Genomic DNA, 12,514 nt, shown 5'->3' with positions numbered 1-12,514 from the left:
TGCATGTGACTGAAACAACTGAACAACAATTACCCCCAATAACTATCCCATCTCCTAAAAATCCATTACATTATAGTGAGAAAAATTCTGGATTTGGAATCAATTGTAAAAATGTGTTCAGTGCCCTGATTCTGTGACTAATGTTCCTGGGGGAAAGAGGACAGAATAGTACATGTAATATGTACCTCAAAAGATTATTGTGAAATTCAAATTCATATACAAAGTCATTTTGTAAACTTTAAAACATGATGACTCCAGATCACAGTGAAAATTTCTGAGATATCACAGGTGGGCAAATCATTTAATGTCCTTGGGCTTCGGTCTCATCTTTATAATGAGGGGGTTAGAGTAGATGGCCTCTGAAGTTATTCCTAGCTCCAGAGCTCTGAACCAATTTAAGAATCAGTTATCATAATTACTGTTCCTTTTAAACATTAAATTGTTGGGAATACAACAGAAAAGTACTAGGATTATGGTTCAAAAGGCATATTGGACTAAATTGTAGAAAGCTTTAAACACCAAACTAAGGAGTTTGCATTCTAACCTAAAGATAATGGTGAATAACCAGGAAGGTTCTGATGGGGAAACAATATAAGGAACCTATTACTTTAAGAATAATCTTATCAGCAGCCTATCAAAGGAGGGAAATATCATCATTATTGTTGCTACTTTTCATTTTACAAAATATTTTCCTAATAAAAACCCTTTAACATAACTATGTAAATATTATTATTCCTAATTTTGAAAATGAGGGAAAAAGAGATGATCAGGGAATTTGTTATATTTCTGAAGTCACATGATATTAACATGAAAATCTAGATGAAAATCCAGGTCTCCTTCATTCATGCTCTTCATACCGCAATGTGCTTTCCTCTATATTAGTTCATTCAATCCAAACACTTGGGAAGAATCCATGTGTTTTGTCTTTGACAAAACTTTCTTGTTTTTTCTCCCCAGGAAATTGTGTAAAACACATTTCACCACATTTTCTGTCAATTATATAATTTAGGGAGTGAGATAAGTGTGGGGAAAAGTTAAGCAAGTACTCATTGGGATTATGGAGTTAAGATGCTGGGATTTCTTGTCCAAACAGAAGGGCACAATCTCTCAGATGTTTCTCAGTATTTGTGCTCATATTTTTGTTTCTGATGTGAAACTGGAGGTAAAACTATTTAGTTTGCATGAATGTATGAATCCTAAAATAATGCCAACTCTGAATTTTCATTCACTTCATCTCATAGGTCCCATGTAGAATTAATAAATTGCAATGTTTAGACACAAACTATAATATTACTAGAAATGTTTATATACTATAGATGTAATTATTGCCAGGGCTTGTCATTTCAATCTTCACAAAATCTCTTACATCCATGCTCTTCTTTCTCCTCACGTAGCCATAATGCCAGTTTAGGTGCGGTGTTCCCTGATTCTCTCCTACACTATTATAATAGTCTCCTAATTTCTTTCCATCTATCCATTCTCTCTCTTTTCTTCTCTTCCCCTACCCCCATACTATTATTGCTTCAAGCTCTACTTTGTGGAGCCAAGCAGAACAAATGTATTAATTTTCTTTTTTTCATGTTAATTGGGAAGTCCCACTTCAATGTGGGAGAAGTGTGGGGACACACCCCACACAATGTGGGGTGAAGTGAAGTCCCACTTCAATCCATGATTGAATCCCACACAGCTTCCATCTCCAGTTGTCCTGATCTCTATCTGGCCACTGGACCCAGATGATTCTGGAGAGGAAAGTGAGGGAGGTGACCTTGCACAGCATCCCTCCCTTAAATCCAATTCACTTGAATATCATGGCATCATCTCTCTGATGTCCTGGACCTCTTCAAGAATGAAGGAAAATTTACAACCACCATCACCTAAAGTACAATTCTATCCTATTAAATGTCTCTTACACATCTCATGACTTTTTTATCACTGTCTTTTCACTGGTATCCTCCATACTTAGAAGCACTCCCTACTTTCTTCCATTTCTTGGAATCCTAGCCTACTTCAAAACTCCATTCAAGTACCTACTGCCAACATGGGGTACAACCTGAATTCTTCTCTCCCTACTAGCTTTGCACACCCTCTCCCCCCCCAAAAAAAAACTTGCATGTACTTTGTATTCATTTTGAATTTGCTTATATGGGTACCATATTGTTCTCCCTGATAAAATGGAATGAAAGAATTATTGAAATGCATGATTAAGATAATTAAGAGCAGATTTCATTTTTGCCCTAGAGCAGTAACAATAGTATTTTGTAAAATGCTTGTTGGTAGATTGATCTTCAGCTACAGGGATTACATGATGTCTTTTCCTTTCAGTGCTCTCATACTCATATAATATTTGAAAATATTTCTGGGCCCACCATTCTCCAGGTGTTATATGTGATCTAATATGTATAACACAGGTCCTTGGCCTCCAAAAAGGGAGATTGTGTATACACCAATAACTAAACAGAGAGGGTGGTATGAAAGAACAAAGACAGCTAAGTTCACTTGGGGATGGAGGAGGTCTGGACTTGTGATTTCTTCAGAGTAGCAAAATTCTAGTGTAGAAACTTTCTCTGCTGGTACAGAAAGGGCAACTTATTTTAAGTTATAATTTAAGAGATTATGTGAAGCTAATGTGATTTATTCAAGGTCATACATTCTCAGAAGCAATACTTAAATTTGAGCTCATCCTCTAAGGCTGCCCTTATTGATATAAGAAATAATATTTACAAGCTTATATATTTTTATACCTACAGAACGCATGGGGACAGCTAGATGGCCCAGTGGATAGGGTACCAGCCCTGAAGTCAGGAGGACTTTCAAATATGCCCCGAGGCACTTAATACTTACTGTGTGACCCTGGGCAGGTCACTTAACCCCAAAACAACAACAACAAAAAACAAACAAACCCAAAATGCATGAACCATTTAGTTGGGGACACTCATGTTAAGTGTTTGGATCTCAAGAGTTCTAAATTCTGATCATCATCAGCAGATAATTTAGCTATTTTATGGATTGCCTCAAAACATGCATTTTCAAAATTAAGAAGCACACGTACAGCCCCCTATCATTTCTATAAACTGGAAAACCCTTTTCTGCAGACCATGATGGCAAAGAATATTTTCACTCTTCTTAATTTGAGGATTGAAATAATACATTTCTGCTTTTAGATGTAATCTTCCTCCTTCCTTTTCCAGACCTATTTCATCCCCAAAGAGCATTTGTATGAAACATTTAAAGAGTGCTGTCCTTCCATAGAATATAAAATATGGCTCAAGTTGTCACTTGGTGTTGGTGCTCAAAAAGTCAAGGAAATTTTGGCTTATGAGGTGAGATGCTAAATTTCCCTTTCCCCTTTCTAGCTCATCTAAAAACAATATACTTATATTTCTTAAATGAGATGAATTTTCATACACAAATAATATGTTATTGACTTTTTTCTTGTAGAATTGGTCATACAACTTGCAATTACAGCTCTGTAATGTGTATGTGAGAGATGTACCAATAGGTACCAAAGTTGACATTTATGATGAAACTGTGAGCTATGTTATTCTTGTATATGGATCTGCAAAAGATTGTCAGTTACAGAAAAAACATTTTGCACCCACACTAATTCCTAAAACGTGTCATCAGGTAAAGGGATGATTTTATATGACTCTAGGTAATATTCCATATGTTTTATTATATGATCATATGCAATATGGTTACTAAAAAGGTAAATGTTATCTTACACTCTATTATAGAAGTATAAAATCATCTAGGGCAAGAGATATAACAGTGCCATTCTATGATTTGCCAATTATGTCTGATTTTCTAATCTTGATGCCACATTATTAGGTATATTGACAAAACTAGACAGTGCCATAGAATTTAAGTTCTTTGAAAGGAGGAACCACTTTTATTTTTGTCTATGTATTTCTGGCACCTGACAAAGAACCTTGCATGATAGGTGCTTAATAAATGCTGATTGAGTCAAATTGAAGAAAGCCCAAATAGTGAAAGAAACTGTGTCTGTAATGACTAGTTGAAGGAATTTGTAATATCTAGTCTAGAAATAAGAATACCACCATTGATAGGTGATAAATTCAATGAGGTCACTACCTTCAAATGCTTCATCAAAGGTTTCCATGTAGATAAGTCAAGAGACTTGTTTGGCCTAAGTTTAATAGGTAGAAATCATAGACCATCAGATACAGCTTAGTAAAGGGAAGAAACTTCTAAAAATTAGAGTTGTCCAAATATTCAACAGACTAATTTCTTCAGTAGTGATTTCTCTGTCTTTAGAAATATGGCTGAGATTGCTACATTGTGTAAAAGATTAGATGACTTCTACAATCCCTTTCAAATCTTTATTTCTAAGGTGTATGTTTTTTCAAGTTACTGTATCCTCTGTAGATTATAATACTGATATAGCAAGGATCTGCAATTTTGTGGATTGTAAAACTCTACCAATGCAAATTCTCAACCAAATTTTAGTGAGTAGCCTGAAGATCAGAATAGTTAAAAGACACACTTCTGTCAGAAGTAGGATTTGACCCCTGATCTTCATACTGATTACAAAACTAAGTTCATATGCTAACTACAAAGTATGGATTAATTTTCTGCTGCTTGTGCCAATATTAGCCAAAAATTTAACACCAAGAAAACATAGGTAGTTCATCAATCAGCACCATACTAGCCATATATGGAACCATCAGTTACAGCAAATTGTGAAGTTTTGAATGATGTGGATAAGTTCACTGACTTTGGAAGCATACTTTCCAGAGATGTGTATATTGGTAATGATGCTGACACATGCATTGCCTGAGCTGTCTCACTGTTTGGAAGATTCTGAAGTAAGGAGTGGGAAAGGAGAGGTATTAGACTGACTACCAAACTGGAGGTTTAGTGCCATGACAGGAAGCTGAATTGCTTCCATTTGAATTATCTTAGAAAGATTCTGAAGATCACCTGGCAGGATAAAATACCAGACACTGAAGTCCTTTTCTGAAGTAAAACTGCCTAGCATTCCAACTTTATTGCAGAGAACACAACTCCATTGGGTTGGCCACAATGATTGAATGCCAAATGTATGCTTAACAAAATTATTGTTTTATGGAGAACTTACACAGGGCAAGTGCTCACAAGGTGGTCAAAAAAAAGCAATAAAGGCAAGGTCTTAAGAACTTTAGAATTGTTTGTATGACATGGGAGACACTGGCACAGAACTGCCCAGCATGGAGTGCCCTCATTAGAGAAGATGCTGTACTCTATGAGCAAAGCAGAATTGAATTTGCTCAGAAGAAATATGGGATGTGCAAAGTTAAGAAAATCCACTCCAAATATTTATAGGAACTATTTGTGTCAACCTGTGGCAGAGCATTCTAAGCTCATATTAACCTGATACCTACCATCAGACACATTAATTCATCTCTAACAAAGTAATGTCATTTTGGTCTTTTTCAACAATGAAGGACAACAACCAGCTACAGAACAACCAACCAGATGAATAAAAAAAATTAACCCAATAACTGGATTTTTATCTGCACAAGGTCCTCCCAGACTGATAATTAATGTAATGAACTAAAATTTTCAGCAGTTACTTAAGCTGTTTTCTTAATACTTAAAAATACCAATTGGAAGCATTAACTAATCTAAGGAAAATGTGCTCTGGGGAGAGATGCTCAGTTTTAATTGAAATATATTGAAATTAATTGAAATATACTGTTGTCTTAATTCAGTCATTAATTTGTATTTTTTTTTACCCTCTAGATACAAGGTATTGCAAACATAACAAAATTACTAGTGATTCAGACATCAGTTGATCTAAAGAAATGCAGGAACAACACTAAACGCTATGTTCCTGTATGCAAACATGTAGCAAAACCTAAAGCTGGAAGTAAGTCAGATCTGTTTCTAATTTTCTTACAACAAAAAGAAATTTATATCAACACATTTTCAATTATACTTTTCAAATTAACATGATGATCTTGTGGCCTCCAAGTCCAAATTACTATCTTTGCTATCTCTCTAGAGAACATTAAAATTTCAACATGCTCCATCTTTTCCTCCTTCAAACTTTTTAATTCCTATTACGTTCTTTTTATGTATATCCTCTTCCCACATCCATTTCCCAAACCATGTCATTTCTGTATATAATATCCCGAGGAAAAGAAAAGAAAACTGAAAAAAATTATATCTATTGTTGTATTTTGATTTTCCTATGCCTTGTTAAGTGCATCCCCTCTCAAACTTCTACAAAACCCTCTGCAGAAATAGTCCTGGAATAACTATACCACATTATAGATTTAGGACTTGAATCCAAGATAAAACTATCTTAAGCTTATAAACTGTTTTAATGGTTTTAAAACTGAGTGAAGATGTTTGAGACACCATGTACTTTGTAGTTTGTTTACTTTGAAAAGTTATTTTCTTTCTCATGTAATATAATATGCATATACATATATAACATATATAATTAAAATTATAATCTGTAAATGAAATGCTATCAGTTCTATCTTTGAAGCATCTTTTCTTTATGTTCTCTTCTCTCCTCTGATGTTGCCACTAGTCCGATATAGGTCCTCACCATCTCATTCATGGACTGATACAATAACCTGCTGTAGACCATCCTCTACTCAGTTGTCAAATTCATCTCCTAGAGATCTGACCATGTTACCCTACCCCCATTCAATAGTCTCTTAAGTAATTATTCCCTATTTATTCCAGGATAGCAAATATAGAGTCCTCTGATAACTTTATTTTCTTTATTTTTTCATGAGGCAATCAAAACTAAGTGATTTGCCCAAGGTCACACAGCTTCCACTCATCTAGAAGACAAATAAGTTTCTAGCTTGAATGTTTTATGTAATGAAGCTTCCAGAGAATCTGGCATTCCAAAGAAAGGGTAGGAAAAAGAGAGGGGGCTTATTAAGAAGCCACAGGAAAGGACAAGACTATGGTTGGCTCTTCCATGATCACATTAACTGGACTAGATTGGAGAAAGTATTGAAATCAGGTCCTCTTTCTTGACTCCAGAGTTGGTGTTCTATCTACTGTGCTACCTAGGAACCCCCTCTGATGACTTTCAAAACCCTCATTATTTTTCTCTGCTTTTACCATTCCAGCCTTCTTACATCTTCCTTTTCTCCATGTATTCTACAATCTATTGACACTGGCTTTCCATTCCAGCCTTCTTACATCTTCCTTTTCTCCAAGTATTCTACAATCTATTGACACTGGCTTTCAAGTTATTCCTTCGAAAAGACCCTCCATTTTGCAATTCTACTTTTTCACTATCTGTCTGTTATTCCTGGGATGTTGTTCTTCTTTTCTATCTCCTTGAATGATAATGCCTTTTCTCTGTTGATTATTTCCCATTTGTCTAGTCTATATGTTGTTTGTATAATATTCTTTGCCTATCATTTCCTCCATTAGATTGTAAGATCCTTGAGAACATTTTTGTTGTTATTTTTTGTTTTGTTTTTTATCTTTGTTTTTTGTTCTTGTTTTTTGTTTTGTTTAAATCTTTGAAACCTGAACACCTAGTATAGGACTTGGCATGTAAGTAGATACTTAATAAATGCTTATAGACTTGACTTGATATTTAAGGAATAGTATCAGTAAAAATAACATTTTTTAAAAAATGATTTCTGATCCCCAAAGCTGAAGTTCTAAATTGACTCTAAATCCCTATTTGTATGAATGGTATTATTTGATAATTCTGAACTAATAGAAGATATCAAACATTCTCTATTTGGTCTAATATGGTAGTGTCTTTATAGTATGTCATGTGAAATCCTCCACAGGTTCCATTTTGGAGAGGAACCTACCTTCAGACACCACAGTGGTAAATTAAAATCATCATTCTAAGTTTGCTCTTTGTTGTTGTTTAGTTATTTATTTGTGAATGACTCTTTGTGACTCCATTTGGAGTTTTCTTGGCAAAAATATTGGTTTGCCATTTCTTTCTCCAGCTCATTTTACATAACCCTAAACAGAGTTAAGTGACTTGTCCCAGGCCTGTAGCTATTGACCTAAGCTGGATTTGAACTCAAGTCTTCCTGACCCCAGGCCCAATACCCTATCCACTGTGTCAAAGAATCTGGAGTTCCAAAGAATGAGTAGGAAAAAAGCGGGATAATAAGAATCATAAGAAGGGACAAGCTATGGTTGGATCAATTCCATGACCACATTAACTAAACTGGTTTGGAACAAGTGTAGGGATCCTTGAATGAATTTGATTCAAATTCAAGAAGTTCAGCAAAACTACTGCCAAAAGTTCTCCAAATCAGGGACCCTTGAAAATTTTCAACCTGGCTTTGAATATTTACCATTGAAGTAAGAGTGGGGAGCCTAGTATCAAAATAGAATCCAGAGAAGAAAGGTGAGGATATAGCCCAGCATCATCCAATTACAACTGCATACTGAAACTCAGGCTACCATATATGCCAGTGAAATTTTTTTTTAACCTAGAATTTTTTAGGCTGCTTTTGTGTCTCATTCTTAGGACATGCTGAAATGGACAAAAAAATGGATATTGGTATGTTCCATAATCACATTATATACTAATATGAATAAAATCAATAAAATTATATGTTTTGATTTGAAGAACCACTATGTTTCTCCACATTCTACCTCTCTGAGAGATAGTTAGGTGGACAATGGATAGAACTCAGATCTTATCTTAGACACTTATTTGCAATATGGTGCTGGACAAGTCATTTAACTCCTATCAGTCTCAGTTTTCCCATCTGTAAAATGAGGATAAAAATGGCAAGTACCTTCTAGAATGATTGTAAAGACTAAATGAAATAACATTTGTAGTATGTTTTACTCATCTTAAGCACTATATAAGTGCTAGCTAACTACTTAGGTAGTTGCAGCAACAGTTGGAATAGAGCCAATATTTAGCCATTTATTAATATTGTTATTATCAAGAAGTCACCAGTTTCTGGTTGCCTTCTTTTTTGTTCAACATTTATCCATTGAGAGGAGAGAGGGAAAGCTGAAAGCACAGTTATCCCTTCCATAACATAACTTTCTCCTTCATGATTTCAATATGTCATGAGTCAGCATAAAAAAAATTAATTGGGAATTTGAGGGGATTTTTGTGGAATTCATAGACAACATGCAAACACTAGCAGATTATTCAGAAATGCATAAAATATATGTATAGTGTTGCATAATACATATTTTATTTTTTAATACCACAATAGTTCAGACTTCTGTAGTAAAAACAGAGGGCCAAATTTTTTACATGAATTTTCCAGATTGGGGGGCACCACTCCTTTTATTCCCCATGATGTGGAAAGGATAACTGTAATAAGAGAACAGACAGCTCCAGGGCACATGGAGTACCTGACTCCTCAGTCTACCTGACTTCTAAGATTACCTGAGATCCTAAGGATTCAGGTGTGATGGGGAATATGGAACTAGGAAGAATCAACAGCATAGAGTGAGCATCTAGTTAAACAACACAAGAATGGTGTCAAAAGGGGTCTCAGAAATCAGTCACCATATTCTTTCTCACCTCCTAGAATTTTCAGAAACATATGAAAGAGTGTTCTACGGACATCAGGGTGAACTTGGAGGCACTTGAAGATCTCTGATTTCTTAGAAGCTTCTGTTTCAGAGGAAAAGGTAAGGAACCTTTTCTTTGAATATATCGTAGCCTGCCATTAAGATGATTCTTCCGAATTTTTGAGTTTTTTTAGCTATTATCTTGAGAAAGCTTCTTTTCAAATAAAATTTCTTTGCATCTGGTTCCTGAATATCCTTATTCTAAGTGACAACCTATGTTCCCTCATTCTCCTTTTATGTTTCTGTTAATTGTTTCATATGTATAAGCTATCTAGAACAGCTCCCAATTCACCAAGTGTTTATTAAACCTATTCTTTGTTCAGAATTGTGCTAGGGAAAATAAGAAGTAAGTGTAAAAAATATAGTTCCTAGATATTTTTAGGAAGATTACAATCAAAACCAAGAGAGAGGACATGTACACATGAAATAGTAGCATTAATATTGCAAGGCAGTAGAAGGGGTTACTGAGTGATAGGAGACTAAGTATTACTGGAGGAAGTAGAGAAATTATTCTGAGCAAGAATTGGATCTTGAAATGTGAGGAGGATTTAGATAAGCTACAAAACAAAACAATAGTATCCCATTTAAGGGAAAACTGCCTTACTGAAGGCAAAATGTTAAAAAAAAAAAAAAAAAAAGTTTTTAAAAAGGATCACTTGGAGGATAGTGAGTATACCCCCAGAGCAATTGGATATGTTATTTAGAACTAGATCATGGAGGGTTTTGAAAACCAAGCTTAATCTAAAAATTTTATAGTGTGGGGGAGCTAAGGATTTTGAGCAGATAAGTGACATAATGAAAGTGAAATGTTTAAAAAAATAATATAGATATAATATGAAAGAAAATTTGAAATTAGGTAAAACTGGAGGCAGAGAAAAGACACATTAAGAGACAAATGAAATAGGCAAGGAGTATGAAAAGCTGAGTGTGTACTATATACAAGGAATATGTATATACACAAATGTAATTACAGACATTTGTGTTGTATATATGTGTATTTGTACATGGACACATATTACATGTGTGCATATTTGTTTTGGTCATAAGCAATCCCTTTTTCTAGTCCACTATACCTTTTTTTTTTTTGTTGTTGTTGTTTTTTAAAGGACTAGTTGCATATTTAAAAGATTTTTAAACTACCAAGCATGGCTCTAGAAAATAGCTGAGAACATGCACCTCCCTTTTCTCTTTGCAGAGGTGGAGGCCCCCTGCACCCCTAGGGGGTGGGGGGGAACTAAAGATATGTTGCATATATTATCAGGTATACAATGTTGTATAGCTTGCCAGGTACAGTTAATGTGTTGGTTCTGCTGAATAGCTTTTTTATGTTTTAAAATCTTTGCTCACTTGGTATGGAGGAATATTTTTAGAAATGAAGGTGAAGAACAGATGTTGATAAGAATAAAATAAAAGCAATTTTAATAGGTTTAGGACATATAATTAAAATATAAATTATTAAACACTTTGAATTTAAAGAAAAGGAAAAAGGAGTCCCTGAGTATGTACTAAAACTCACCTTGATTGAGCTAAACCTTGATTTGCCAAAAACTTACCCATACAAGTCAGAAAATAACTCCATAGAAAAGAACAAATAAGTTAACATGAAATTGGAAAACTTAAATAATAAATTAAATAATATGGTATTATTTTCAGTCTTTTGATTAATCATTACCTTCACCATCCAAAAAAGGTGTGGCAGCAACATTAGTAGAACCCAGAATTAAAGATAAAGGCTAAACTAGCCAAAGTTCATTAACGGATTACTGGCTAGACTATTGTTCCTATTTCCCTTTGGTGTTTTGCTGCTGATACACAAAGGCTGAGTAACTACAGAAAAGTTAATATATCCCAGTGCTTTAGGTTGTTCTCCAAGACTATAAATTGCATAAAAGGTACCAACCTGTGTTAGTAGAGATTTTTCATTGGCTCCCTATCTTAATGAAATCACAGGTCAGGTTCCTGCTCTCAATTCCTTCTTTAGGAGGGAATGGGTTGGCACAATTCTCCAGTTATTTACCAACTGTTCAGGAAGTTCTTCAGAACTTAATTGACCTTAATCTTTTATTTAGTCATCTCATAAGACAAATAACAAAGAATCATATTTCTCATTCTCTACACTTCCTTGCACAATATCCTTTCATTATCTCAAGATGCTAATCTGAATTAATTTGACCTACTGTAATTTTTGTAACAGTTGTAGTTAATAATTAAGAATGGACCTTGATATCTCAAAAGTTTTTAACATCTTAAAATATATTTTTTTATCCTTTTTCTTAGGACTGGTTAACAAGGCTACCTTCTTTTCTTCCTTGAAGCATCTACTTTTTTGTGTGTATATGATGTATACGTATGTACTAGTGGCTATTTTCCTGTTGTGAATAGATGAAGATGAAAACTTCAATGATTCTATCATAACAACCCTTCAGTAAAACCTGGATTAGACTCAACATTTTTTTTGAAGACTTTTTAGGCATATTCTCATATCCTTATGTTTTGTTCAAAGATCCCAATGTAAATATCTGGTATATTTCTTTCTCAAAGAGATATGAAATAAGTTTATGTCACATAGTTAATGTTAATATTAGATTTAAAATAACTATACTGCTGTATTTAAAAATTAAAGTATCAATGTTTGAATTTGAAATATTGTTGTTAGACAAAGAGTATTATTACCTTGGTTAATGCTGTTCATGTGTTTTTCCTGTCTTGGATTTCATTCAGGGTGTCAAAATGAGAAACCATTTGAAGAAACTATTAGGGGAAGCATTGAACATCAGAGTTGTTCAGCCATTTTCAGCTGTGTCCAACTCTTTGTGATCCCATTTGGATTTGGGGGGGAGCAGAGATACAGGACTAGTTTGCCATTTCCTTCTCTAACTCATTTTATAGATGAGGAAACTGAGGCAAAGTAGGTAAGTTATTTACCCAGGCTTACACATCTAGCAAATGTTTGAGGCTGGAT

The 12,514-nt window shown here is 34.4% G+C and overlaps 1 protein-coding gene across 2 annotated transcripts in view; it reads left to right on the top strand.

The window, feature by feature from the left end:
• Positions 1–12,181, top strand: part of SLC9C1 (solute carrier family 9 member C1) — a 72,533-nt gene extending 60,352 nt beyond the window's left edge. Inside the window, exons 25-30 of one of the 2 annotated variants that reach the window (XM_031959655.1) lie at positions 3,189–3,320; positions 3,439–3,624; positions 5,743–5,869; positions 7,779–7,819; positions 9,510–9,612; positions 11,830–12,181. In XM_031959655.1, the coding sequence (XP_031815515.1) occupies positions 3,189–3,320; positions 3,439–3,624; positions 5,743–5,869; positions 7,779–7,819; positions 9,510–9,581 (558 nt within the window). In that variant the 3' untranslated portion in view covers positions 9,582–9,612; positions 11,830–12,181. The remainder of the gene's footprint in view (positions 1–3,188; positions 3,321–3,438; positions 3,625–5,742; positions 5,870–7,778; positions 7,820–9,509; positions 9,613–11,829) is intronic. The other variant, XM_031959656.1, reaches the window with a different exon arrangement.
• The last annotated feature ends 333 nt before the right edge of the window (positions 12,182–12,514 follow it).

This window comes from Sarcophilus harrisii, chromosome 3 (genome assembly GCF_902635505.1).
Source record: "Sarcophilus harrisii chromosome 3, mSarHar1.11, whole genome shotgun sequence".
Lineage (NCBI taxonomy): Eukaryota > Metazoa > Chordata > Mammalia > Dasyuromorphia > Dasyuridae > Sarcophilus > Sarcophilus harrisii.
The sequence above is the reverse complement of the archived record's forward strand: the minus strand, read 5'-3'. Positions and strand labels throughout refer to the sequence as shown.